At 52.4% G+C, this 27,514-nt stretch overlaps 4 protein-coding genes across 8 annotated transcripts in view; 2 read left to right on the top strand and 2 right to left on the bottom strand.

Annotated features, from left to right (window-relative positions):
- The window catches only part of RNF115 (ring finger protein 115), a 60,539-nt gene extending 59,014 nt beyond the window's left edge, over positions 1-1,525 (bottom strand). Inside the window, exon 1 of one of the 2 annotated variants that reach the window (XM_036766585.1) lies at positions 1,397-1,525. In XM_036766585.1, coding sequence (XP_036622480.1) covers positions 1,397-1,498 — 102 coding nt within the window. In that variant the 5' untranslated portion in view covers positions 1,499-1,525. The remainder of the gene's footprint in view (positions 1-1,396) is intronic. The other variant, XM_036766586.1, reaches the window with a different exon arrangement.
- Positions 1,424-11,646, top strand: POLR3C (RNA polymerase III subunit C). The gene is made up of 15 exons (XM_036766583.1): positions 1,424-2,004; positions 2,966-3,146; positions 4,872-5,127; positions 5,207-5,395; positions 5,713-5,801; positions 6,076-6,180; positions 6,293-6,385; positions 7,394-7,474; positions 7,682-7,733; positions 8,414-8,474; positions 8,964-9,114; positions 10,153-10,254; positions 10,361-10,410; positions 10,933-11,082; positions 11,478-11,646. Exons 2-15 carry the CDS (start codon positions 3,000-3,002, stop codon positions 11,557-11,559), a joined length of 1,608 nt encoding a protein of 535 aa, XP_036622478.1. The 5' UTR covers positions 1,424-2,004; positions 2,966-2,999; the 3' UTR covers positions 11,560-11,646.
- Positions 11,647-13,803: 2,157 nt separating this feature from the next.
- On the top strand, positions 13,804-16,951 carry NUDT17 (nudix hydrolase 17). 2 transcript variants are annotated; one of them, XM_036767750.1, is made up of 8 exons: positions 13,804-14,139; positions 14,322-14,508; positions 14,758-14,783; positions 14,986-15,078; positions 15,330-15,428; positions 15,594-15,730; positions 15,880-16,029; positions 16,323-16,951. In XM_036767750.1, the coding sequence occupies exons 1-8, from the start codon at positions 13,948-13,950 to the stop codon at positions 16,336-16,338; spliced, it is 900 nt and encodes a 299-aa protein (XP_036623645.1). In that variant the 5' UTR covers positions 13,804-13,947; the 3' UTR covers positions 16,339-16,951. The 2 variants fall into 2 exon arrangements, with proteins under 2 accessions (XP_036623645.1, XP_036623644.1); XM_036767749.1 differs by having other exon boundaries at positions 13,948-14,139; positions 15,880-15,976.
- PIAS3 (protein inhibitor of activated STAT 3) lies at positions 16,473-27,514 on the bottom strand. 3 transcript variants are annotated; one of them, XM_036767748.1, is made up of 14 exons: positions 27,361-27,514; positions 22,553-22,973; positions 21,977-22,061; positions 21,678-21,728; positions 21,023-21,113; positions 20,602-20,736; positions 20,319-20,424; positions 20,027-20,100; positions 19,715-19,875; positions 19,278-19,411; positions 18,980-19,148; positions 18,569-18,720; positions 18,337-18,374; positions 16,473-17,734 (listed from the first exon to the last, which is right to left on the bottom strand). In XM_036767748.1, the coding sequence occupies exons 2-14, from the start codon at positions 22,968-22,970 to the stop codon at positions 17,468-17,470; spliced, it is 1,881 nt and encodes a 626-aa protein (XP_036623643.1). In that variant the 5' UTR covers positions 22,971-22,973; positions 27,361-27,514; the 3' UTR covers positions 16,473-17,467. The 3 variants fall into 3 exon arrangements, with proteins under 3 accessions (XP_036623643.1, XP_036623640.1, XP_036623642.1); XM_036767745.1 differs by lacking the exon at positions 27,361-27,514 and adding an exon at positions 26,644-26,677; XM_036767747.1 differs by lacking the exon at positions 27,361-27,514 and adding an exon at positions 26,644-26,677 and having other exon boundaries at positions 18,569-18,702.

Below are 27,514 nucleotides of genomic sequence, written 5' to 3'. Positions count from 1 at the left end.
CCCAGAGGAACTGAAACGCTGTAGGAAAACTGCCAAGTCAGCAACCAAGAGCAAGCAGCAAAGATGAAACTGAAGATGGATTTAGAGGGTGGGGGGAAACAGAGTAGAAGAAAACAAATTCAAGCAGAACTTCTAAATTAAATTCAGAGGCAGGGAGGAAGGCCTTATGTAGGCACTTATTAGCTAGACACTTCACTGTACTGTGTTTCCACTAGGAATTCTACTTCCCAGGTCTTACAGGGCATGTATGGATTTACCTTTGAGAGTCCCGATTTAAACCTGATTCCAAAAGGCCTCATTCACACTAGCAAGACTCATCAGTGCTTTGCAAACAGCGCCTGTAGATGTAACTGGGTTTGTGGTTGCCCTTAACACGGTACCTGGAGTGGAACATGGGCACTGTTGAAGCAAAGGAACAGCCAGAAGCCTGTTCCAGAGAAAATGTCTTGGCGAGGCAGCTGTGTGCGTATGTGTAGATACACACATCTTCATTCACCTTGGTGGGTGCTTCTCGGTGGCCATCACCAAATACCAATCCCCCAGTGGTCTGGGGCTCGGGGGGGGGGGGGGGGGGGGGGGGGGGGGGGGGGACAGCATGCCACAGGAAAGCTTCCCTCACCAGCCCAGCACTACCCTTCGGAGGACAAAGAGGGAATTCAGCACAAACAGGTGAACACCAGCTGTACGTCAGAGGATGCAGTAGCCTACATTCTGCTCCTGCAGCACTTTTTTTTTTTTAAATAAGGGGGGTGGGGGTGGAGGTGGAACGGTGATACTAGAGAGATCGCTGGTACCAGGACCAAAATGCACAGAAGGCTGAAACACCCCGTGTGAGACAAGTCAGCCCTTCCCGGGGCTTGGAGACGGTGAAGAGCAGCCAGACTCGAGCTCCTCCGCTTTCACCGGGGCACCCGAGGCTCAGTTCGTCCAGCCCACCCCCCGCCCCCTGGCAAGGTTGCACCCCCAGAAACGACCCCAGGGAGCCCGGGGACCCGTTATCCTCGCCCGGCAGGGGGGGGAGGAGAACGACTTATGCCATCAGAGTTGCGGGGGAAAGGGAAGACGGAATAAAGTGGAGAAGAAAACCACAAGGATGAAGGAAGAGCAGGGGAGAAGGGGCGTGGAGCCGAGAGAAGCCGAGGGCGTGGGGGGCCCCGAGGGGAAGGAGGAGGTAGAGGGCTCCCTGGGGCGAAGGAGGAGGGGTCCAAGGACGGGCGAGGGAGGGAAGGAGCGAATCCGAGGTGAGTGGAGGTCCGGGATCGCCTCCCCTGGCACAGAGAGGGAGGGTTCGGGGAACGAAGGTGAGTAGGGGTCGCCCACTCCCTCCCCCCGGGCTGAAGACCGAGGGATCTCCCGCGGGAGCCCCGGAGCAGGCGGTGGGGGGCGGGTCTCTTACCGGCAGCTTGGGGCTGACCTCGCCCTTGCAGCAGTGGCAGAAGAAGCGGTGCGGGGGAACGGCGGCGCCCGCGCCCGCGCCCGCCGCCGAGGCCTCCGCCATCTTCTCCCGTGCCCGTCCGGCCGGCCGCCCTCCCGCCCGCTGCCACAGCCCGGTCCTCCTCCTCCTCCTCCTCCTCCTCCTCCCCAGCCGGAGCCGGCAGCACCAGCAGCCCGCGTCACGTGACTCCGCCGGGACACCAGCGAGACGGACGCGCCGGCGGCGGCCAAACCGCTCCCCAAGTCCACGACCAACGAGGCGAGGGAAAGAGAGGCCCTTCCGGCGCGGCCAGGAGAGCGGCGCCTCCCGCTAACCCCCGAGTCCGACGGCTCCCAAACGTCAGTCCTCCTGCGGGCCAGCGAGAGTGAGGGATGCTTCTGCCCGGAAATCGCGAAGTACAGGGAGGGCGTGTAGAGTGGCATTCTCTTTATCCCTTCCTGCGCAGCCCCCGCCCTCAGGAGCGGAAATAAACCCTGCGGCCCCAGAAGACGACCCGGAAGGAGTTGTGCGCAGTGCGGAAGAGCTCTGCTCGGGTGGTCTCCGGCACGCACGGTCCCGGAGTGATACGGGTGAGGACGGAACGTGATTGTAAACAACTAGGTTCCGGCTTCGGAGCTGGGAGCAGAGACTGGGCCTGAGCTAGTCACGAGAATGAGGGGATCCTTCTCGTCGTTCCCCAAGCTGGGGGGCTCTAGAGAGAAGGGGGCACCGGGAAGGAGATGGAAGGAAGCAATTCAGTTCACTTCTAGTAAATAAACATCTGTTAAGCGACTTCTATGTGCCAGGCACTGCGGTAGGCTCTGGGTTACAGAAGAGGCCAAAGACAGTGCCTGCTCTCAAGGAGCTTATAGTCGAAAGGGCTTGGGAGCAGAGCCGGGGCTGGGCCTTTGATGTGCCAGGGTGTTCACGCATTCCCTCCACCTCTCCCAAGGCCGGAGCCTCGGTGTCCAGTTCCGGCATCAAATCAAATCGGAAGCAAAGTCTCCTCTTCCCGCCTTCCTTCACCTTTCCTGGGCCTCCATAAAGAACGTTTTCTTCTTTCATAGAATGTGAAGCTCACACCGGCCCAGTCGTGGGTGTGTTGGCTTTTCTATGCAAAGAAGCTTTCGAGTTCATCATTTTTCCATCTTGTTACTGGATTAACAAACTTCCTTTCACTCTTTTGTTTCTCTTTTCCTTCCTTCACATGCCCGGGACTTAGCCCAGTTGCTTTCCACCTAAGTGCTTACTGAGTACTTATGAATATGCTACTTCATTCATTTCTCTAATCTGTTCATTGGGGCTTTAATGCTACCCGGAAGTATGAATATGAGCTCTAAAGTCTACCGTTGAAGAGCCAAAGGAAAGACTTTTTCTTTGCTTTCTCCTGCTGCACTTAGTTTGGATTTTTTTGATTTTCTAAGATGCCCAATAAACTTATCATTGGGAAATCTCTCCTCAACTTCCATTTAAGAAGGAGAGGCAGCAGAAACTTTTTCTCTTTTTTTTTTTTAACTTTTTTAACATTTTAAATTTTAATCATTTTATTAGGTCCAGTTTCCTAGTACTGGGACTTCATAACACAATGACTCAAGCAGAAATTAAACTATGTTCCTTGTTGCTCCAAGAACATTTTGGAGAGATAGTGGATAAAATTGGAACTCATCTTATCAGAACAGGCAGCCAACCATTGAGAGCAATTGTCCATGACACAGGGACATCACTAGATCAGGTAAGTATGTGCAACATCTGTTTTGTCCCACTTGGGATCTAAATGAAGGCATGTTGGAAGAGGACTCTACTTCCCTGACTATCTCTGATCACCCTCAATAGTGAGTGATAATCAGTATTTATTAAGCACCTTCTTTGTGCCTGGCACTATACTGAGTACTGGGAATGAAAATAGGAAAAAGAAAAGAATGACAGGCCCTAGGATGACAATATACAAAAGAAAGCTGAATGGGAGTGGGGGGACAGGGCAAAGGGGAGGGCAGGGGAGGGGTGGAGATGGTAGAGAGGTCCAAAATGAGTTGCAGCCCTTGGGAAACGATGTCTTTGCTGTTTCCATTTCTTAAATGGAGATTAAGGAGTTTCATGGCTCCACCTTCCTTAGAAGGACTGAGAGTGATGAGGTATGAGTACCAACCAAGGCTGATTGGATCTTGTAAGAAGATTTCCCAATGATAGTTTTACTAGGGGCATGAATGAGAGCTGCCAGATGGGAAATGAGAATATGTCAGAGGATTATAGATCTATGGCTGGAAGGCACCTGAGAAGTTATTTTCTCCAACCTCTTTTACAGATGACTAAACTGAGGGCCAGATAGATTAAATGAGTTTCCCAAGTTCTTAGGGGTCCTAAGTGATATAACCCAAGATGTGGACCTAGGGGACTTCTTTGTCTACCTGTAACCCATTAATGTGGTCCCAGAATGCCTCTCCTCAGTCTGTACGTTAGTTATTCACTGTGAGAATGGGTATAATATAATCTAGAAGTTCCCAAATGTTTTAGTCCCAGAACTCATTATACTCTTAAAAAATTGAGGGGAACCCTGCCATCATATGGGTGATATCTATCGATACTTACCATATTAGAAATTAAAACAATTCAGTATTATTTTGAAAATAGTCTTGACCTAAAAGATCCTGAAAAGGGTCTGAGGACCTCTAAGGGTACCTAGAACTACTGATATAACCTATAAAGAAAAAAGGATGATGTAGGAAGACTGCCTCAAAGGTAAGGGGCCAAAGGAGAGAGTCACCACGATGGCAGTGTCTTCGGTTTTTTCTTTTGGTATTTGGTCACTGTCAGGAAATGCCCTGGTGAAAGGAAAGCAGGGAGTGCTTAGCAAATTGCTGATAAGATCCTTGAAAGACTAAATCTGCAGAGCGCCCTCTTCAGTCTCACAATATCCTTGTGAAGAAGGTGCTAAAGTTATTAATATGCCCGTCTGACAGAGAAAACAGACTCAGGTTAATACACTTGCTAGGTCACACAGCTAGTAAATCAGTTGTGCTTTCCCTTCTCACAGCTGTCTCTTTGAATCCCTGGCTTCCTTCACGACTCAGCTCAAATGTCACCCTCTGCAGGAAGACCATCCCCAGTCTCCCTAATCTGCTAGAGCAGGGTTTCTTAAACTTTTTCCACTTGTGACCCCATCAGCACTTCTTAAACTGTGGTTCGTGGCACCATATGGGGTCATGAACCACAGTTTAAGAAGCACTGTCTGGAACAATGGTTATTATACATATTATCACCACCACCCTTATCCCCTGCCCCAATCCAAATGCTTTTGTTTCTTTAGTACTTAGCCCGGTGCTTGCTTGCACACAGTAGCACTGAATAACTGCTTTTTGACAGCCTGACTAGTACACTGTCCACCCCTCCACGGGTGGCTTCTCAAGAATATGAGAAATGTGATGTTATGTTTCCTCTTCTTTTTCTTGGGCCTGTCTAGGTGAAAAAAGCCCTGTGTGTCCTTATCCAACATAACCTGGTAACATACCAGATACACAAACGGGGGATTGTGGAATATGAAGCCCACTGCAGCCGGATTCTGCGCATCCTACGGTATCCCCGCTACATATATACAGCCAAGACTTTGTACAGTGACACAGGAGAACTGATCGTTGAGGAACTCCTGCTCAACGGGAAGATGACCATGTCGGCCGTGGTGAAGAAGGTAGCTGACCGACTCACCGAGACCATGGAGGGTAAGGCGACCTCTGGTCTGGCTATGGAGATTCAGCCATCGCAGCCCAGCCCATCTGCTCTCTACTGTCTCTCATACAGATGGGAAAACCATGGACTACTCCGAGGTATCCAGCACATTTTGCCGTTTAGCAGACACACACTTTGTACAACGATGCCCCCTCGTTCCTGATCCCCCACAAAGTGCTGACGCTCAGCCGCCGCCACCCGCCCCGACACTTAGCATTAACGAGAAGGACATGTACCTGGTTCCCAAACTGAACCTTATAGGTAAGGAGTCTCACACCAGACCTATCCAGCTTTTTGACACATTGGGTGTACCTATTCCCTTACCCTATCAGAAAGTGTCTCCCACTGTGGTCAGTGCCCTCACAGCTGAGACTCTACTCCTCCTAGCACCTTTCCCTCTGTCAGTCACCTGGAGAAAGTCATCTTCAGTTTTTTGGGGCTCCTCAGCTTTTTAAGCAACTTCCACCCCCAAGTAGCCACATGTCTGCAGGAGACTGAGAGACTCCCACCCCCATCTTTGTGTTCAGCCCCTTCTACTCACAGAGGGATGGTAACCAGATTGTTTTGTGGTCTGGCAGGAAAAGGAAAGAGGAGGCGATCATCTGAAGAGGATGCAGCCGGGGAGCCAAGGCCTAAGCGGCCCAAACAAACAGCAGAGAGCAGAGAGGTAATTGTGCTACCTGGCTGGGAGTGTCCCTCTCCAGACAGGCCAGCTACAGAGTACACAAGCCCCACGGAAGGCAGAGCTGAGCCCAGACATCACTGACCACGGAGCAATGTCTGAAGGGGCATCTTCGTCCAGGGCAGATCAGCAGAGAATATTCATTCCCAAATCGATCTGTGTACTTTCCAGGATCCTTCTGTGCTTCTAGAAAATGTCTTTTCTGTCACTCATAGCCAACCAACCCTGACTCCTTGATTCTCTGCCCCTCCACCCCCAGCCCATTCCAGATGATGGCATTTACTGGCAGGCCAACCTTGACAGATTCCACCAGCACTTCCGTGACCAGTCTATCGTGAGCGCAGTAGCCAACAGAATGGATCAGGTATCTGAAGAGGGCGGGTCACTGGTCCCTGTTTGCTGCATGTGAGTTCTGGGGGAGGGCTGGAGCAGGGACATTAGAGGGGAGTTCTGAATGTCAGACTGTATCCTAACAGACCAGCAGTGAGATTGTTCGGACCATGCTCCGGATGAGTGAAATCACCACTTCCTCCTGTGCTCCCTTTACCCAGCCCCTGTCTTCAAATGAGGTGAGTGCCTCGGTTCTGTCACTCTTCGAACAGCTTCTTTTCCTTCCCATCTCGGTGGCTTGCCATGAACTTCATCTGCTAGTTATGTGTGGGCACTTCGGATGGGATTGGAGGTAGAACCAGAAAGGAATGGATTAATCACTTACTTTATGGGAGGTGCTAAGAATACAGTACAAAGATGAGATGAAGTGATCCCTGCTCTGGAGCGTCCATTCTGCCCTGGGGGCGGATTCATTGTGTACATAGATAAGTCAGTACAAAATATAATAAAGGTGTCCCAAAAGTTCCAAAAGCTACTCAACTTTAACAGCTGCGGTAAGACTTTTGGGACAGCCTGTACAAAGTAACTGGAAGAGAGAGGGCAAACCCAGAATGGAAGAGCCCTGGAAAGGCACCTGAACCACACTTCAGAAGGAAGGAGTGCTTTCAAGAGGGGGACACCAGGAGCAGCTGCGCAGCAAAGCAGACAGGACACAGGCCCTGGAAACAGGAAGACCTGAGTTCAAATCCAGCCTCTGACACTTAGTAGCTGTGTGACTGTGGGCAAGTCACCTAATCCTGATTGCCTTTAAAAAAAACCACACACATGAAAATGAGGACATCACCTGTGCCAAGGCAGTGCTGTGTATGGCCAACAGCTCTAGATGAGTGTGTGAAGACAGAAAGACGAGAAGGCAGATACTGAAGTCAAATTAGTAAGAGTGTGTAAATCACACCAAAAACCATAACTAATGAGATACTGTTATGATTAAGTGCCCGGTGTCCCAGCCTACAACTTTGAATAACCCATAATATTACCTGACTTACCCCTGTGGCCAAGTCATGACTGCCTTTTGATCGTTAGCATGTTTTCTACTGGCTCTACAAGAATACTTCCAAGATGAGGGATTTCCCTTTCCAATCTCTGTGGGCTTGACTGTTCACCACGTCCCTTTGGGGCATCATTTATCTTTATGCCAGCAATCCCTAAGAACACCAGTCTACCCACTACTCTTTACTGCCCTCCAGATCTTCAGATCTCTCCCTGTTGGATATAACATCTCCAAGCAAGTTCTTGATCAGTATCTGACCCTTCTGGCAGATGACCCAGTAAGTGACTTTTTCCTGTATCTATTTTTCACCTGAAATATTCCTACAACTGACATCTGGTGTCATTTTCCTCCAGCCTCCTCGGCCAATCCTAGGCAATTCCTTCCATTTTAACCTTTTCTAAGAGGGGTGCCTGCCAAAAGCCTCTGACCACCCTTGTTCCCTATGATGCAGTCACAGGGCTCTCCTTGTCTTCTCTTCCCGCAGCTGGAGTTTGTTGGGAAATCAGGTGACAGCGGTGGAGGAATGTATGTCATCAGTATCCTTCCCACGCAGATACGCAGACTAGCCAGGCCTGGCTAATGAAACATGGTCCCTTCCCTTGGTATTCAGAAAAAGACACAACTAGAACACTGAATCTGGAATTTTTTTTCTGCACACTGAACTTTTCTTTAAAGACTGATGACAAGACAATAACCTGATAGCAAGAATTATTTCAAAAAAGCAGCTTCTCACATGAGTCCCGGGGTCAGCACTCTGCTTATACTCTTTGCTTACTGTTTTTCCCTTCATAATGAGGTACCAGTTCTAAATCATCCAAGAAGTACTACAATGCACGATATACTGGGTACTTAAGAAAGGCTTTAACCAAAAGTAAAACATGAAAGACTTTTCCAGTTAAGGCCTAATAATTTTTAAAAATTTACTATTAAGACTCAGTCAGCGAGGATTCCCTTGTACTAGGGTTTCACCACACTCACACACTGTAAGTGAAATCACAGAATGGCCTGTTCACAGTACCCTTTTTCATGCTCTAAAATTCTATTTCCCATGAATTTGGGAATAAAATGACAAATGGCTGGTCCAGTACCCTGCTCCCAAAACAATATGACACGTGTTTACACATTGCCAGAACAAGGACCAGGCTACTTGGGTCTCTCACTTCCAGGGCCACACAGTGCCTAAGCTGGCTTACTGACCTTAATGCTCTCCACCCAGACCTCCACAAGGCATTGGCATCACTGGCTGTGGCAACGCTGGAATCCATAGTGCAGGAAAGGTGAGAGAGAAGCTTTGAATGAATGACTCTTCTTTGGGAACAGAGGCACACTGTCACTCTGTCATCTTCTCTGTCCCTCCTTCCCCCCCCCCCTGCAGGTGATGTTTATTCCTGGGTCCCCTGGTAAGCAAAAAGGAACCTGAGAGAATCATGTAAGCAGTCAGGGCCAATTCTTGGCACACACCTTGTTGCATAATTGTGGGCTAGGAGGGATCTTTTCCATGAACCTCAACAGAAATCCCACTTCTTTATAATGCTGATTTACTTGCCTCCAGTCTGGTCATTGGCTTAGTATCTGTGCCCCAAGCAGCAGGCAGTGACCATCAGAAAATCTCTTGGAGCTGGAAAGGACTAGGCTTTCCTTCTCTCCCCTCTTGCTGAAATAGAAGAGCAGCTGCTGCGTGAATGAGGGGCAGCCCCTGGCAGTGGGATGGGAGACAGGACTGGCCCCCAGGTCTCTGAACTTTGGTTCCCTCCACCCTCTACCAGGTTTGGGTCTCGCTGTGCTAGGATATTCAGGCTGGTTTTGCGGAAAAAGCACCTGGAGCAGAAACAGGTGGAAGACTTTGCCATGATTCCTGCTAAGGAAGCCAAGGACATGTTGTATAAGTTGCTGTCAGAAAACCTTATCTCCTTACAGGTAATCAGGGCATGATGACTGTGCTGCCAGATGGGAAGGAGCTAGCGTAAGAAAAACTGCAGGGTTGAGGACCAGGAACAGACCCACAATACCAACCGTGCCTGAGACTTCCCAAGCTGAAGAGGAGATGCCCTTCCCCCTTTCCGTATCTCAGTTTCCCTGTTTGAATTCTGTAAGGACAAATTACAGAGACAGGACAAGTCATCTAAGGTTTGGTGGGTGACCTCCCTGACTCAGGTGAAAGGAAGAACTGTGAGATATTTCATATCACCTCAACTTAGACCCTGCCTCTCCCAACCTGCTAGAGTTGGGGCAGAGTCTTCCCTGAGTTTGGCAGTCAGCAGCATAAATTGAGGCCCCATCCTGTGGAGAATTTTATAGCAGGCCCTGGTGTCAGTCTAATGGGGCCGAGGGGACAAGAGGCACACAAATTACATATATACTGGGCATATAGAGGGGCAGAGGAGCTGAGCTTCAGAGACAGGACACTGGGAGAAAAGGGGCCTGGAAAAGGCTTCTTGGAAAAGGTTGGATTTTAGCTGAGAATTGGAGGAGGCCAAGAGGTGGAGGGGAGAAGGAAGAGCATTTCAGCTCTTATCTGGGGGACAACTAGTAAAAATGCACAAAACCAGGACTGGCAAGGCCAGTGTCACTGGATTATAGAGTAAGTCAAGGGAAATATGGTGTATGAAGCCTGGGAAGAAAAAAGAGATGCGAAGGCAGTGTGGTGTGGTAGAGAGAAGGTCTGGGTTTGAGTCTTGCCTCTGACACACACTAACTGGGTGGTTGCACCCAGCCCATGGGCCACTCTAAGTGTCAGAAAAGGGGCTGAACTGTACTGGTAGAAGTTTCTGGCTGGGAGCACTTTCCCCATTGGTCTCAGACAGGGGAGACAGACGGAGAGATGAGGCAGAAACAAACGTAGGATATTAGCCCAGGTAGCTCCTGCCTCAAACCCAAGGACAGGATAACTGATGAGAAAGAAAACACTGTGGGTACCAGGACAGCTGTGTCTGCTCTGCCCTTCTCTGTAAACAGGAGATCCCTAAAACCCCCGACCATGCGCCCTCTCGGACCTTTTACCTGTACACGGTGAATTCCCTCTCCGCTGCCCGCATGCTGCTGCGTCGCTGCTACAAGGTACCTGCCCACAGTGTCTCTCACCATGGCACCCCTTGCTTCACCCCACTTCTCCCAAACTGTTTCTGGACTGGGTTGGTACATGGTGTGTCTGTTCTCTTCCCAGAGCATCGCAAACTTGATAGAAAGGCGGCAGTTTGAGACCAAAGAGAACAAGTAAGTGGTGTTTGGGTTCATATCTGCTGTCCCCCAGGGCCCAGCGGTTACAAAGAAATTTCCATCCATAACACTGACTATTGCCACTCTGAGAAAGGTGGGGCCCTGAGAACACAATGGATAGAAGGAAAATTCAGCAGCTGTGGCAGATCATGGCAGAGGGCAGGTGTGAGTCACAGGGGCTTCTGAATCTCAGCAGTCCCAGTAAGGTAGAATAGATCAGTTTTATACCAGCCCCTCTGGCTAAAGTGCACAGATAGGCCAAAGTTGAAGAAACAACATTCCCTCTTAGCTTTACATGAAATTTCAGACATGATGCTTCTGGTAAATCCCTTCTGTATGAGTAGGATTAAGGGTCTCAGAGTTCAGGCCTCTCCATTTCCAGGTATGTTTATGGAAGAGTTCCCTGGAAGCCAGCAGCCTTCAGGTTAAACACTTCATTCAAGGTGGGAGGTTTCCAAGAAGGAGGGGGTGTAGTGCCTGCAGCGGGCATGTCTGAGTGGTCCTCTCCATGCTCGGCAGGCGATTGCTGGAGAAGTCCCAGCGGGTGGAAGCTATCCTTGCCTCCATGCAGGCCACGGGAGCCGAAGAGGCCCAGCTGCAGGAGATTGAGGAGATGATCACGGCTCCTGAACGCCAGCAGCTGGAGAGCCTGAAACGCAATGTCAACAAGTGGGTGTCCTTTGGAGTTCCCCTGATGCTGCCCCAGCACCTCTCTTTAGGAGTCTTGAGCTGTTCCTCGTGGCCACAGATGATCATGGTGGTGACGTTTTTCAGGCCCTCTAGGACTGGAAATGCTTTGCCCTGTTTCCCTATTTGATCCTCTCCACACCCCTTCCTGGGAGAGTCAGTACTTAGACTGGCCCCCATTTTGCAGATAAGCAAACCAAGGCCCAGAGAAGTCACATAGCTTGTCTCTGGTCACACACCTCAGAATACTGGAGGCAGGATTCATACCCAGGTCTTCTGACTCCAAGCACAGACCTCTACCCACCAGGCAGCAGTGCCTTCCTGTCAGCCCAACCAGTGGGAGCCAAGTCCTTTGACACATACTTTTATCTCTGCAGGTTGGATGCCAGCGAGATCCAAGTGGATGAAACCATCTTTGTTCTGGAGTCATACACAGAGAGTACCATGAAAAGAGCCTGACTCAAGGGGAAGTCGTTATTTGGAGGAGAATGGGGGGGAGAATAAAAGGTGTCCGCTCTCTGCTCTTCCTGTAGGATGCAGAACTGATATTACGTCACATTGGTTACTCACCTACTCCCCAGCCTCCCCCATCCAGCAGACTCCCTGTCAGAGACTGATACATAACCTTCAGTGTGTGCACGCGCACTCGAGTACACACCCACATGCCCAGCCTCCCAGACCAGGAGAATGGCACTGACTCTGACAGGTGACAGTGTTGTCTTTGACCAATGGGAGTTTGCTTTCCATACCTCTTGGTGCATCTAGGTGCCATCATCCATCATCCTCCCTGTATCCACAACAGAGTAAATCCTGCTCCTTAAAAATTCCTGCCTTTGACCAGCAGCGACTCTGGTGTATTAGAAGGCAGCTAGATGGCCTCATGGTTAGGTGCTGGACTTGGAATTAACAAAATCCAATTTCAGACCCTGTCTCGGACGCTAGTTACGTGCCCCTCAGTAAGCCCTCATTTACCCATCTGTGAAATGGGGATACCAATAGGGTCTACCTGACCGAGGTGGTGTAAAAACCAAATGAGACAATAGTGCTTTGCAAACCTGAAAGTGCTACATAATGTTAGCTCATATTACGATGTCTCCTGGGCTTGGAGCTGGATCCTAAAAGTGAAGGCCCAAAAAGGGAAAGTGGAAATGATGCACCTGGGAGGGGAGGTAGCCTTTTCAGAGAAAATAATACTCCTTGGGTTTCCTTCAAGTACCAGCTAAAATCCCACCTTCCTGCTGGAAGCCTTTGCTGGTCCCCTCAATCCTAGAGCCTTCCCTCTATTGATTATTTCCAATCTATCCTGCCTACCATCCCCAAGTAGGGACTGTATCTCCAGGCATAGCTCAGGGCCTGGCACATAGTAGGTGCTTAATAAATGTGTATTGTCTAAGGGCTTTTCCGAGTACAATTAGGTACAGAAAGGTATGCGCAAGACATACAGCCTGATGTCAAAGGTATAATATTAGATTAGGAATCCAAAGCACGTTGCTGCCCCTGTGTGCCCTTCAGTCGGTAATAAAAATGGAGCTTAAGGGCCTTGCTTTCCTCATTCATGAAATGTAAGAATGTCACCTGCTCCACCTACTTCAGGAGCAGAGGGAATATGCTCCATGTGAAGATAGTTAGAAAAGCAGGCAGTTTGGCATGGCTTTAAGGCTTCATGGGAAGTCCAGGAGCACAGCGACCTGGCTCTTCAGTTGCCCAGCGTTCTGATTGTAGGGAGGTCACACACCTTGAACCTATTTTTTGTGGTTTAGACATTTTTCAATCATGTCTGACCCTTTGTGACCCCAGTCGGGTTTTCTTGGCAAAGATAGTGGAGTGGTCTGCTATTTCTTTTCCCAGCTCATTTTACAGACGAGTGGAGGCAAACAGGGTTAGGTGACTTGCCCAGGGTCATACAGGTAATACGTGTCTGAAGCTGGATTTGAGCTGAGGAAGATGAATCTTCCCAACAGAGGGTCCAACACTGTCTGTGGGCTCTCTAGCATATCTATCCCTTATTTATTTCACTAGAGTGAATAGCCTCTTGGCAGCCAGGTGTCCCAGGTGGAACAGTGCTGGGCACGATCTATGTCCTGTCCATGCCTTGGGATGGTCTTATCCCGGACCCCTTTTCCTTGAGATTCTTCTCTCCAAGGCTCCAGCCGCCTACAAGTGGCCTTTCCAGTTATGTGAGCTGAGTTCTCTCCTCTCCTGCCAAATGTGACTAATAAAGCACCTACCTCGCCGGGTCATTATGAGGATCAAATGGAAGGATGTGGAAGAGCTTTACCCACCTTAAAGTGCCATGTAAATGCCAGCTATCATTAACCAACCAAAATGCAATTACTGAGTTCCTACAGCATGCTAGGTACGGGAGATGGAAAAACGAAATTTTCCCCGCGTCTCTCAAGGGTCTCCATTTTGGGGGACACCACGTGTAGACGTTAAAAATACATGCTCAATGTGTGTAGGGTCCCCTGTGACTTTCGGGGGCTTTCAAGGAAAACTCGGGGAGGAGTGGGAGCCCTCCAGCGCGGAGTGCCTAACACAGGGGCTCATGAAATGACTGCGCAAAGGCGTGGATTGGAGTGACCCGGCTCCGAGCGACCGCCCGCGTCTGATCCCCGCCATGGCGGGGGGAGGGGGGGGCCCGGCAGGGGGCCGCTTGGGCGCCCCGAGTCCCGGGGGCCACGTGGCGGGGAACGGAGGGCGGTGGGGGGGGGGGCGGGGAAGAGCGCTCCGGAGGCCGCAGCTCCCTGCACCGCCCACGCCGGGCGCGGGGCGGGGTCTGTCCCGGCTCTCCGGCCGGGCTGGCCGCCAGGGGGTGCTGCGTGAGCCGCTTCCCGGAGCGCCCACGCCATGGCGCAGGCCCGCGTGCTCCTGCTGCTCTCGGGGCGCGCGGAGCCCGCGGGCTTCGCGCGGAGCGTGTGCGGCCTCTTGGGCCTGGGGCCCGGCCCGGGGCCCTGGCGGGTCTACTGCGGCCTGGAGCGGGGCCGGCTGCTGCTTTCGAACAGCTCCTTCTCGGGCGCCACGGCGCGGCTCCCCCTGCAGGTCGGGCCGCCCGGCTCCTAGGGAGGAAGGGGCTCGGGTCGGTGGCGGGAAGAGAGGGGAAGCGGTCCGGAGCCGGGGAGAGGGGGAAGGGGCGGCCTGGAAGAGGGATCTGGAGCCCGGAGGGAGTCCCGATCCCCACGAGTCCTCGCAGTGACCCCGGCTTCCTCCCCAACCCCCTGCAGCGCTCCCCGTTCTGCCCCTTCTCGGCCCTGGAGCAGCAGCCCCCTGGAGCTGCGGGACCAAAGCAGTCGCCCGACCGCGGAGTGGACTTGGGGGTGGCTGTCATCCTGCAGTCCCGTGACCAGACCGTGCTCCTGACCCGGAGGGCCTCGAGCATGCACACGGCCCCTAACCTCTGGGTCCCTCCAGGTGACCCCTCTCCTATCCCCCGGCCCTCGTGCGGTCCTTTGCCAGCCTCGTTCAGCACACGGTTCAGTGGCTCTGATGCCCAACCACGGGGGCCCACGATGGGTGTGGAAGGGGAACGCAGGTTGATGGCAGGAACCCACGCTCCTCTGGAGTTGTAGGATTTGGGTCGCCCGGTGCATGGGGGAAGAGGGGGGAAAGGGTGAAGGTCCCAGACTAGGGCACACAGTCATCACCCCGTTGTTATTGTAGGTGGACACGTGGAACTGGATGAGGAGGTAACTGTAGCTCTTAAGCCCTGAACTGGGAGGGATGAACGAATGCCTCCTATCCCGGACCACCCCTGGTGGCCCAGAAACAACTGCACTGAAGGGGGAGGGGGAGGAGGCAGCCCAGGACTCGGTGGGGAAGGGAAGGCAGCTGCCTCTACCAGATGTCAGCTTTGGCTGGCTACCTGACTCGGTTTTCTCTGACCTCCAGCTGCTGGATGGTGGGCTTCGGGAGCTGTGGGAGGAGACAGGGCTGCAGCTGCCCCAAGGCCAGTACTCCTGGTTCCCTCTGGGACTGTGGGAGGTGAGAGAGGACCCATCACCGCCAACACCAAGCACTGAATGAGCCCTGTGTGCAAGGGAGAACGGGTGCCCCACATCCCTACACCTCATTTAAAAACCTCCCTGCTGACCCAGGCGTCTCTTCTTCCAATAGCCTATGACCTTTTCTCCCCACATACCCCCACCTTACGTTTTGACTGCTGAGAAGCATTTGGGATGGGGATCCTGTCTGGATCCAGGAAACCTTCACCTGCTGTGTTCCTCCTTCTCTAGTCTGCCTATCCCCCCATGCTGAGCCAAGGCCACCCCAGATATCACCACATTGTTCTCTATGTACTGTTGACTTCCCAGGAAACAGAGCAGCAGCTACAGGTAGGGATGACAATGGGGTAAGACCAATTGGAGAAGTCGGTCTATGAATAAAAGTCTAGGCAGTGGAGAAAAGCTCTCTCCCTGTGCCCCCAACAAAGGCCCTCAGACAGATGTCTGGTGTCAGTTGTGATCAGGGGCCACTGAGGATAAGTGTCTGACCCCCAGGAACGGATCCACCCAAACCAGGAAGAGGTCAGTGCCTATGCCTGGCTGAAGCCAGATGTATTGGCAGCAGTGGCAGCCTCTGAAGACGGACCAGAGATGACTGAGCCTCTCTCTCAATACCTGCCGCCTTTTGTTCAGTAAGTAGGGATCATTCCCACCAGCCTGGCCACTTGGGTCCATGTATACCCACCCTCCTGTAGTCTCTTGGCCATTTCTGGGAAAGGCCACAGAGACTGAGCTTGCTCCCAGGAATCCCAGACCCTGACCTGTGTCCCTTCTGTCCCAGGGCAGTGGAGCTTCAGGGAGATGTGGCCCAAAGCCTGGACCTGCCTGTGTCTATCCTGCTCCGGAAGTCTCTGAACACAAGGAAGAATGAGGAGAGGGTCAGTATGGGAACCAAATTTGCTCTTGGTCTATGGCTCGAGCATCTGAAGAGGTAAGGGAAGGAAGAGACGTGTGTAGGTCTAAACCAGTCAATTTTAGTGTTTAAACCAGAAGGCAGGGCAGAACACTGTTAGAAAGGGGAAGGAGCCCTGAACTTAGGACTGTGGCTTTTGATTCCAACACCTATTAACCTCATGATCAGTCTTACCTTCTTTCTCTGTAAAATAGAGATATTGGTACTACATCCCTCATAAGTGAGGAAAATGCTTTGTAAACTCTCTAAGTGCTATATATCTGGGTGTAGGAGGTCACAAGGTCCTTTTTGTCCTGTCATCCTGACCCTAGGTCCTCAAAGTATTAGCCACACTCCTCCCCAAAGCCAGAATCGGAATAAAACTGGACATCAGATGCCAAGCCTCCTCAGCACCATCAAAAGAAGCAAAGGCTTCATCTTTCAGATCTAGACCTCAAGAAAGCCAAGTAGATGAGGCACTCTCCATTTCCCTATGGACATACATAGGATTCACAACCTTTATTGTCGGTGAGAACGTTACTACAATTTTGAAAATAAGAAATTAAATTAAAACAAAGGTCATAAAAGAGGGAAGGGTGAATTTGGGGAAGGGGGGACAGAATGTCTCCCCCTCCAAAGGTGCAGAATGAGTTCCATGACCATAACTCTAAGACTATGGATCCCACTGGAAACTCAGACCCCAGGATAGGGAGGCCTTGGGGAATCGTCATCAACTTAAATATATATATATATTTATTTATATGTATAAATAGAGAACCAGGCAACAGGACAAAACCCTACCTTCTCTCCCATCCCAAACCTTAGAGAGGCAGAGGAGGTAGATCTCCTCATCTCATCCTCAGTCAGACTGAGAAAGGAACAAGGGTCATCTTTGGAGTTTTTTGGTTTTTCTCATTTATGTACAAAAAGCTGCAAGTGAAAATAGAGATCTCAGGCCCTGTCTTTGTCTCTCCTGTCTGTCCCACCTGTGGAAGGGGAATGAATGGACAAAGAAGAAATGTTGGGTGTATTGAGGGGGACCTATGGAGAGCTCCCACCCATCCACCAGTACTCACCCCTCTCCCACTCCAGCTGCTCAGATTTAGCTCTGAGACACACGGAGTGGTAGGGAAAGGAAGAAAAGAATGGACAACCATCCAGGCCCAACACTTAGGCACAACTCTTACATCTCCCTGTCCCTTCTTGGCATACATGCCTCCATCTGAAGAGCATTTCCAAAAATAAACCCAAAATGTCCTTTTAAGGGGGTTAAATATTAACCCTTTGGGTGCTAGCCCTGCCAGGCAGAGAGGGAGCCAGGAGCACAGGTCCATGAGTTTCTGCTTGTAGCCTCTGGCCACAGCCCCCAAGGGAATCCGTTCATGGGGCTGAGGGACAGGGCCCCCCCCCATCCCCCGCCCCCTGCTGTCCCCACTAAGTGCTGGAGGTGGGTGTGGAGCTCCAGGATCCTAGAGTTTCAGTCCAGGGAGATAATGTCTGGCCGACAGCCAGTCAGGGAAGAACCTGGAGGGAGGGGTCCCCCGTGTCCATCCCTCAGGGCCCCCCCAGGGGCCACGATGCTGCTGACTCGGCCAGGAGGGGGTGCTGGAGGAGAACCTCGGTGAGAGCTCCCCAGCACGGGGGCCAGTGGACCCAGGAAGTGGGAAGGGGTGCCCCGGTACTGGAAGAAATGGCCGACGGTATCCTGTTCATCTATTGAGGTGATGACCGAGGGGCTGTAGTGCTGAGAGGGAATCGGGAGAGAATATTGAAGCCTTCCCCCCATCTCTTGCCCCTCAGACACTTCCCCCATACTCCCTCCACATCTTAAACATCCCAGAGAAAGCTGACATCCACTTGAGGGTTTTTCTCTCAGAAGAACTGCTCACCATGGATGTGAGAGCATTTATCCCCAGCTAGAGACATTCCACTACCTCAGTCTCCCTCCATTAGGGTGGGCGTTTAGAATGAATGGAATGTCAGAGCATGAGAAGGGTGTGGTCTGGTATATGTGGGGGAGGCGAAGGGGGGTAGAAAGAACTCTGGGACCACGTGGATCCAGATATCTGGGTTCTAGATCCAGCCGAACTAGCCATCAGACCTTCTGACCCTCAACTTCCTAATCTGTAAATTGAGGAATTTCTTACAGTTCTAAAATTATAATTAGTGCCCAAATAGGAAATAAGCTTCCTGCCAGTCACCTCAGTCTCTCATCCCATGTGGCAAAAAGGGATGAAAAATGGGTTCCTCACAGCCAGAGCAGATCCCTCCACAAGAGTCAGAAAGAAAACCTCTAAGAAGCTACAGAGATCGGACACTTTGGTGGAAGGGGAAAGGAGCTCTTACCTGACTCTCGTTCTGAAAGAAAGTAAATAAGTCCAAACCTGGGAGGAAACGGAAAAAGAAAATTCAAAATCACTCTGCATCTGCTGCCCACAGTTTCCCAGATGCAGGGATTCCCTGAGAAATTGTAGATATTTGAGGAGCAGGAGGTACAGGGATCATTACCTAATACCAAGGCAAAAAACAGGCAGAGGGGGTTCTTATGGAAGGAGCCATATTTGGGTCTGGGTCATACCCTGGATTTCAGCCCCCAGTGGAAAGGCTGGTGGATACTCTGGAAGAGGAAGGCCAGACAAGAAGTCACTGCCCAGGGTTCCCATGGCTGGGCTCCGGAGCACAGATGATGGCTGGTGACTGGTAGCCAGGACTCTGTAAGGAGAGAGGAAGCTGGGAAAACGAGCCACAGTGTCACCCCCTGGGAAGTCTCCCAAAGTCCACCCATCTTCCTTGTGTCCCAGATCAGCCCAGCCTCCATGTCAGCCCCAGCCCCTCACCACTACATAGAAAAGCAGCCATATCTTCAGGAGGTGAAGTCCTGGCCTTCCTTGTTCCCCTGATCCCCACGTATCCCCAGTGATCTTGGGCAGACTTCTTGCTCTAAACCCTGCCCTCTCCCCAACTTCTTTCCCAACCCCATTTTTTGTACCCTTTGCCTCCAGGGGGGCCAGGGATGACAGCTGAGGTGACTGGACAGTGCTTCTTGGCAGGGGGCAGGTCTTCCTCATCTGAAGAGCTGTCAAGTGTCAAGTCGATAACCTCAATCTTCTTCTTGGTCTCTGGGGGCTTCCCCTCAGGGCCAGGGCCAAAGGGGGGACCTGGAGATATTGGAAGGATGCTATCTCAGGATGGGTGTCATTAGGCCATAACCAAAGGGAGAAATGGGTCAGACATCATCTAACCCTAAACCCCAACTGGGAACAAATGGGGAGTTATCCATCACTCACCATCTAACCCATACCCTGGCGTGGAGCAAACTTCTGGCGTTTCCTTCTTGGGCCTCATTGGGCACCAGGATCCATCTTCCATGAACTGGATCTCATCACAGTCAGTGCACGAATTCAGAATCTCCATGAATAATCTGGGAGAAAGAAGAAGGTTATGGAGGGTCCTAAGAAGATTAGGGGAGATAGTCATTCGAGAAGGTTACATCAGCCTAGGACAAGAGAAAAGCAGGAATTTAGGAGCAACGTGAACTACCTGAGGAGGGGCACTGGAGAGAGGGACAGAAATGTGAGATCTCCAGGATGAGTCTAGCTAGGTGTGAGTATCCATACCCATCAGTGCCCAGGCTCTCCTAGGGGGTATTGATGCTGTCCATGTCAAGGGAAAGAAGGGGGTTTATCTGGGTGTCCTGGACAAGTGGGAGCAGAGGTGGCCATACCCATCTATGACCAGAGATTCATAGGGAGCCTTCTTGTCACACACAGGGCACGTCCATGTTGGCTTTTTCTCATTCATCTGCAGGTAGAGGGCAGCATCGAAGCTCTGTAGGTGGGCACAGGTGAGGGCCCGGCATGGGACAGCCAAACGCATCTTCCCTAACTGAGGAAAAACAGGACTTATCAGCACATTTCCTCTATCCAGCTTTCTCCATTCTGGGACACCTTATCTCGATAAACAGAAACCCTGGGAGCCTAGCTTAGCCTTTCCACCCCCATCCCATTCCAAAAGTCTCTCGTCTTCCAGTACCCACCGGGCACATGAGTGACACCCGAAGGCTTGTGGTGGCCACCTCACTGTCTGGGTCAGCTGTCAATTTCTCCTTGACTGAAACGAGACCAAAGCCAAGGTCATGAGATCAGAATAGCCAGGAGGAGCCCCAGGGGCCAGTGATGGCAAGGATGTATCATGAGACAGGCCTGAGGTTGATAAGGGATCACCCAGGAAAAGTCTCACATGAGGAAGGTTTGGGCTGGAGAAGAGCATAAGGGTGAGACTCAGAATCAGTGAGAGGAGAACGGCGTATTTATCTAATGATAACTCACTCAGTGCCCGGGAGTGGTCTGGATTCCGGATGCCCTTGGCTCTCAGCTTCTGCAGAAGCGTCACCGAGGTCAGCTGCCTCACTAGGTACACCGACAGCGAGTAATTCTGGGGAGAATATCAGTTTTTGTTTCCCCTGTTACCATGGTACTTACTCCCAAAGCAAAGTGGGGCCCAGAGGCAGTGGGTTATGCTAACTAATCCCCTCCCCTCAAATCTAACCCTCAGACAACAAATGTCCCCCACCCACCCAGGGATTCTTCATGTCCCAGGCACAAAGCTCACCCGTCCGAACTCAGATGACCAGTTGACCACAATAGTATTAGGAACAGTGGCTGAAAGTCGAGCTAAGGATGTGATGTTGATAGGTCGACTGGGTCTTTTGGGTTCAGCCCCATTCTTGGTTGGGGGAAGATAACCCTAGAGAGAATGTGGTGGTGGGGGAGGTCAGGGCAAAAGCAGCCCTAATATCTATGCAGCACTTTAGGGTTTGTTCTTATTACCCTGAAGACTCACAACAACCTTGGGAGGGAAGTTGGTAGTACACATACACTCTTAGAGAAAAGTATCCTTCTTTCAGAGGGAAGATGGGTCTGTAAAGGGTGAGGATGTAGGGATGGGATGTTGGAAAAATGGCACCACCCAATGACTGGAAAATTGTTGAGACAAGTGGAGAGGGGTGGACAGTGAGGAAGAGGTCACTTACCGGCAGGGGACACAGTTTCCCATTAACCTTGACAAAGAGGTTGGGAGGAAAATAGTCTTCCTGGGGACAGCTGGTCTCACAGAGACAGAACCTAATGAAAGAGAAGGTACAGGAGGTTACTATCAAGAGGTCTAGCTCCTCAGGCTAGGAGTCTGAAGACAGAGGAAAAAATTAAGGGCCAAACCCAGGGATAAGACTTATTTCTTCCCTAAAACGTTCAAGGTAGAAACTCCTTCCCTTATACCAAAGGAAAGAATTATCTACCCCTGGACAAGGAATGAAAGTCTCTTGGAAACAAGGCCTGCATGATAGGCAAGCAACCACCTCAGATGTGGCAAGAGGATAATACAAAGGGGGACATTTCTAATAACACTTCTGAATGAATATATTTTTAATGTCAGGAAATGCCACTCTCCATAGCACATGGGCATTTATTTTAAGCCAAACTGCACATGTCTCACAGAAAACAAGAAAAGCCCCAACAGGACAGTAAACACAGGACATGGAATTTTCAAACCTTCTCAGGGGTACCTTTATACCTCCTCTGTCTAAGAGAAGCTACCACCACCTCCACCCATAGGGGACATGGACCAACGATTCCCAGAGTGATGGGGCGAAGGGGGATGAGAAGGATGTCTTCTGGGAGTTGTCTTACCTGAGCTGTACCTGTACTGTATAGTCACACTTAGCCCCGGGCAGGACATCCCTAAAACAGAAAGAGGAAAGGAGCTATTGAAGTGTGGGGCAGAGGAAAAAGATAGTCTGGCAAGAGACAGGAGGGCCTGAAGGAAGCCGGAGGAATGGATATACACATAGGAGAGAACTGACAGATGGCTAAGGCCAAGTTAGATAAGAAGGTAGATGGCAGATCAGAGCCAGAGTCAAGAGATGAGGCCAGGATGCAAAAACATGGGTCAAGGACAAAGGGAATCAGAGGGGACGGGGTCCAGATACCTAGAGGCGAGAATCTGCTGCACTTGCTGTGGTGTCAATGCAAAGGTAAAATGAGCCTCCTCAAACCTCTGGCTGTTTGTGGATGCTAGGTACACAGAGGAAGAAGGACACAGTTACTGAGCAGGCCAAAGGTCAGCCGTGAACAGTACCCCACCCAAGTAAGCAAACCTCCCCTGCTGGAGAGCTCAGCCCTCTAGGGTAGCACTTTGGGACAACAGGTTGTTGCTGTTCAGTTGCACCCAACCTTTCGAGACCCAGTGGACTATAGCTCGCCATTGGCCAGGGGGTTTTCTTGGCAAGGATGCTGGAATGGTTTGCCATCTCCTCGTCCAGTGGATTAAGGCAAACAGGAGTTAAGTGATTTGCCCAGGATCAAGCCAATAAGTTCCAGATTTGAGCTCAGGGCCTCCTGACCCCAGAACCAGCACACTGAGTCATCTAGCTGCCCCAACATTAGGTTAGCTCCTTGTTTAGGATAGGAATATAAATGGAGATGTTCAGAGGAGGATGGAATCATGCTCATACCAAGCACTGTCGGGGGTCTACTAGGTCAGACTCAAAGGGACAATTCCGTACCAAGGGTAGTAGGCCGGATGAGTTCCCCATACACATCATAGAAGGGTAGTGGCCTCATCGTGACATCAGGGTGGACTGGCTGGGGCAGGGAAGGGTGGACGTCAGCCTCACGTTTGGGCCCCCCCAAGAGGGGTCCTGAAGGCAGGAGGGTGGAGGGCGCCGGGGGCAAGGGGCCAGGAGGGACAATGGGTGGGGCTCCCGGGGGCAGAGACAGCAGAGAAAGCTCAGACGGCACAAGGGCCTTTCGAGGGAAGCGGCGGCGGTAGAGTTCTTTGATCTTCATCTGGACACTGGGGCCACAACCAGACTTGAGAAGCTGCAGAGCCTTGGTCAGTAACTCGTGCTTTCTTCCACTCTTGTTGCGGCCTGCAAAGCCCAGAAGCACCTGGAGCTCAGATACCCGGAAACTCATCACCATGTGCTGGGGAGAGAAACAGCCACACAGATGAGCTGGGACAGGATCCCAAAGGCCAAGGCTAACCACAGCCAGGCCTCCTGCTAAGGGTAAGCCTACCCCATCCACCAGGCCCACTCCCTACCTCAAGAGAGGGGGGATAATTCTACCATAACCCCTCACAACTAGACATAAACAGATGCCCATCCTAAAGAAGGCCTTCTGCTGAGGAATCACTTAGAAGGGCCCAGAGGAATACATCTAGCCCATGGCTAGATGGGACAATTTGGGCCTAGGAAGAGATGATCCAACCCTAAGGGAAGAGGCTAGAATCCTCCTCCTTGTCTTCCCCTCACCCACACAGTAGACAGAATTGCACTTCAGGTGTCCTTCCTATTCCTGTTTCAACAGGCCCCAGTTCAGTGTCTCCCCTGACAGCTTCTCCCACTTAGAGGGACCTAAAAATACCCCTCTCCCTTTGGTAGCCAACAATAGGCCAGAAAAGCCAGCATAGACTGAGGAGGAAGTAAAACAGCAACCCCTCCCCCCATCACTCCCTCCTTCTCTCCCCCACCTTAACTCTAGCACTACCACAAAGCTCCTAACCCTCCCCTGAAAGTTGCCTTCTCCTTCTGGCCTATTTTTAGATTCCCAAGTCCACCCCAGCTTTCTGAGAGATAAAATGAGAAAAAAGAGGAAGAAAGGAGGAAGGATGGGGGGATGAGAGAAAAGAGGAAGAAAGGAAGAAGGATGGGGGGATAAGAAAAAAGAGGAAGAAAGGAAGAAGGATGGGGGACTGAGAAAAAAGAGGAAGAAGGATGGAGGAGTGAGAAAAAAGAGGAAGAAAGGAAGAAGGATGAGGGGGGTGAGAAAAAAGAAGGATGGGGGATGAGAAAAAAGGAAGAAAGGAAAAAGGATGGGGGTGAGAAAAGAGGAAGAAAGGAAGAAGGATGGGGGATGAGAAAAAAGAGGAAGAAGGATAGGGGGGTGAGAAAAAAAGGAAGGATAGGGGATGAGAAAAAAGAAGGATGGGGGATGCGAAAACAGGAAGAAAGGAAGAAGGATGGGGGTGAGAAAAGAGGAAGAAAGGAAGAAGGATGGGGGATGAGAAAAAAGAGGAAGAAGGATGGAGAATGAGAAAAGAGGAAGAAAGGAAGAAGGATGGGGGATGAGAAAAAAGGAAGAAGGATGGGGGATGACAAAAAAGAGGAAGAAAGGAAGAAGGGTGGGAGTGAGAAAAAAGGAAGAAGGATGAGGGGGTGAGAAAAAAGAGGAAAAAAGAAGGATGGGGATGAGAAGAAAGGAAAAAGGATGGGGTGAGAAAAGAGGAAGAAAGGAAGAAGGATGGGGGATGAGAAGAGGAAGAAAGGAAGAAGGATGAGGGGGTGAGAAAAAAGAAGAAAGGAAGAAGGATGGGGGATGAGAAAAAAAGAGGAAGAAAGGAAGAAGGATGAGGGGGTGAGAAAAAACAGGAAGAAAGGAAGAAAGATGGGATGAGAAAAAAGAGGAAGAAAGATGGGGAGGTGAGAAAAAAGAGGAAGAAAGGAAGAAGAATGGGGGTGAGGAAAAAGGAAGAAAGGAAAAAGGATGGGCCTAGGTCCTGGAGTGGGGAGGGGGGGGGACGGGGACAGAGAGACTGGGACCAGGTGGTTGGAGGATCTGTATGTAATTCCCAGCCCCCACTTGTGCCTCATTCCATGTAAGTAAGCCTTGGGGCCAAGGCTTCTGGGGACGGTTTCAATACCCTTCAAATCCCTTTTCACCTTCAGCCTCATGACCCTACCTCAAGATCTCCCCATTTTGGGGGAAGGGAAACTAAGGCCCAGAGCAGAGGGCACAGAAAACTACAGAATGCTGGAATCCCACCAGGAATTGGCTTTCCCCCTTCTTCAAGAGTACAGGATTTGACATCAGCTAGGACCTTCCTTTTTAATTAAGGGGAGAGGGGTTGGAGCTGATCCCTGAAGGAAGAAGGCGTGGTTCCTCTCCCCTACTGAGATCCAGATGGTAAAGCTCTGACCTGATCCCCCAGGGAGAAGGCTTATAGATGCAGGAGGAAGAGGGAGGGGAAGAGCATCTTGGCAGAATGGATTCACAAATCCACCAGGCCAGTCCTGGGGCCACTGGTCTGACAGGGAGTGCCAAAGACTGGGATGACAGGACCTATAATGTGTCCCCAAACCACTGATCCATTCCAAAAGGAGGAAGGACGGGAATGTCTGAAATCAAGGGGACAGACTGTGTGGCCTCTTGAGCTCCTGTGCAATATTATCAATCAAATGACAGAATCCTGGTAAAGCATTTAGCAGAGTGCCCTGGCACATAGTAGGTGCTTAATCAACACTGTTCCCTTTTCCTTTCCCTGTGTGATACTCTGTAGAGAGAGTAGCAGGTCCCACGAGGGAATTACCACTGACAGACTGGCAGCTGTGAGTGATCACAGTACCTACACCTCAGTACCTTTCCTGTACCCCTTGCCCCCTACCAACCAAAGGCCAGCTTAATGACGGCAGCGCTCTCTTTGAGGAACGTGACTGCCAATTTCCCCGCCTTTCCTCCCAAACCAGCCCCTCCTATGTCACTACCACATGGAGCCTCACCTCCTTTTTCTCTATCACCTGTAGATCTCTCTCTTACCTCCACAGCCCCACACTGGCATCCTGACATCGGTCCTCCCACGATTCTCGATTCCTTGGGCCCTTCCATGGTCTCATTCTTGCACCCCCACATCTTACTCACAGCTCTGTATCCCCCGGATATTCCAGTGCCCTCCTAGAGCCCCATCCCCACCTCTCTTCCATCTCCCACAATTCTCTCCCGGTGCCCTCCCACCGCCTGTTCTCTACATCTCGGTACCTTTCCACAGCCTCATCCCTACATCCCTGTGACTCCGACAATCTTACGCCTTGCCCTCCCACAGTCGCATCCCTACATCTCTGCTCTCTCCCACCGCCCCCTCTTCTCCCCGTGCCCTCCCACTGCCCGATCCCTACATCTCTGCCCTCTCCCACCGCCCCCTCTTCTCCCCGTGCCCTCCCACTGCCCAATCCCTACATCTCTGCCCTCTCCCACCGCCCCCTCTTCTCCCCGTGCCCTCCCACCGCCCCATCCCTACATGTCTGCCCTCTCCCACCGCCCCATCCCTTCGTCTCTGCCCTCTCCCACCGCCCCATCTCCCCCGCCCCGCCCCCCCCCCAGGATATTCCTCTCTCCACGGATGTATGCACGGTACCGACCTCCAGGGGCGGGGGGAGTCTCGAATGAGATAACGTATGTGCAGCTCCTGGCAAACCTCGGAGCGCTGCGCAGATGTCAGCGACGGCGATCGCCCAGACCGCGCTGACTCCCGGTGCCCCCAGCTCTGCTGCCCCCCCAGCCCCGCCCCCGTGGCCCTGCCCCCCGCGGGCCCTGCCCCTCCATCCCTGCCCCCGGAGGCCCCCGCCCCTGCCCTGCCCACGGCGCTGGATCCCTAAGCATCGCCATCCCCGCCGCCCCGAGCCCGGACCCCCGCGCCGTCCGCCGCGTCCCTGCCCCCAGGGTCCATCCTCTCCAGGTGTCCAGGAGCCCGCGTCTACCCCTGCCACCCCCGGACTCGGCCCCCGGGCCGCCCGCACCCCCGCCCTGCCGCTCCTCTCCCGCCGCTCCGCCGCCTGGGCCGGCCGGACTCGGGCTCCGGGGGATCCAGGGGGTCCGGTACCTTTAACTCGCCCAGCTCCGCCATCTTGAGACATCGCAGGCGCCGGAGCCCAGGCCCAGGGACCGGCGCGCAACTCCCCACCCCGGGGCCGGCCGCAAACATCGCCCGCCCCGCCCCGCCCCGTCCGGCCTCCTCTCCCGGCCTCTCCCCCTCCCATCCCCAGCCCCGCCCGTTCGGCTCCGGCCAGGCCACGGCCTCGGCCTCCTCCCCCTCCCCCACATCTGGAAGCGGCGGCCGCGGCACATCTGGGGCGGAGGGGGATGGGGGAGGCAGACAGCGCGGGGGGCGCGGAGGTCTCGAGCCCTCTCTGGGGAGACTCGGGGGCGACGCAGCTCGGTCGGGGCGTCCGGGCGTCCCTGCGGGGGCGGGCTGCTGGAGGGAGGCTATATCGGGCGCTCGGACCCGGGACAGACCGGGACCCCGAGGTGATGGGCTCCACGGCCACCCAGAGCCGAGGCCGGGGGACTCGCAAGCAGCTGGAGTCGCGGATTCTCGGAGTCGCGAGTCTGGATAACCGGGGCTATCCGGCACTTGCAGGAGATCCCAGGGAGTGGGGTCTGCAGACCCCGGCTCTGTCATGGGGGGGCTCTGGACTCTTGGACGTGCAAGCAGTGAGTTCTCCCTCCGGTCCACCCCACTTCCAAGTTCTGGTTCAGGGTCGGGCCGAGGACCTGAGACCTCGGAGCAGAAAAGTTTGGTGCTGGGGGCGGGACTTACCAGCTCCGGCTCCAGGGAGGGGGAGGGGGCCCCGGGGGCTCCAGGCGCTGGAGATGTGGTGGGGATGGCGGGAGAGCGGAATCGGCGGCGCCCTCGCGATCTCCTCCGATCCGATTGGGTCCGGCACTTCGGACACGGTGCAGAGGAGTTCAGT

The sequence above is a fragment of the Trichosurus vulpecula genome, chromosome 7 (genome assembly GCF_011100635.1).
Source record: "Trichosurus vulpecula isolate mTriVul1 chromosome 7, mTriVul1.pri, whole genome shotgun sequence".
NCBI classification, from domain to species: domain Eukaryota; kingdom Metazoa; phylum Chordata; class Mammalia; order Diprotodontia; family Phalangeridae; genus Trichosurus; species Trichosurus vulpecula.
This window is presented reverse-complemented; position numbering and strand designations above follow the sequence as displayed.

Bases quoted from the DNA above. Each gene is read 5' to 3' on its own strand.
- PIAS3 (XM_036767745.1), bottom strand. From the start codon at position 26,667: ATGGCGGAGCTGGGCGAGTTAAAG. The intron at 21,114-21,677 runs GTAAGACAACTC...CTCTTTCATTAG, and splicing joins ACAGTACAGGTACAGCTCAG to GTTCTGTCTCTGTGAGACCA. The intron at 20,737-21,022 runs GTAAGTGACCTC...CATTCTCTCTAG, and splicing joins GGAAACTGTGTCCCCTGCCG to GGTTATCTTCCCCCAACCAA.
- POLR3C (XM_036766583.1), top strand. From the start codon at position 3,000: ATGACTCAAGCAGAAATTAAACTATGTTCCTTGTTGCTCCAAGAACAT. The intron at 6,386-7,393 runs GTGAGTGCCTCG...ACTGCCCTCCAG, and splicing joins AGCCCCTGTCTTCAAATGAG to ATCTTCAGATCTCTCCCTGT. The intron at 8,475-8,963 runs GTGAGAGAGAAG...ACCCTCTACCAG, and splicing joins GAATCCATAGTGCAGGAAAG to GTTTGGGTCTCGCTGTGCTA.
- NUDT17 (XM_036767749.1), top strand. From the start codon at position 13,948: ATGGCGCAGGCCCGCGTGCTCCTGCTGCTCTCGGGGCGCGCGGAGCCC. The intron at 14,140-14,321 runs GTCGGGCCGCCC...AACCCCCTGCAG, and splicing joins CGGCGCGGCTCCCCCTGCAG to CGCTCCCCGTTCTGCCCCTT. The intron at 15,079-15,329 runs GTGAGAGAGGAC...CTCCTTCTCTAG, and splicing joins TCCCTCTGGGACTGTGGGAG to TCTGCCTATCCCCCCATGCT.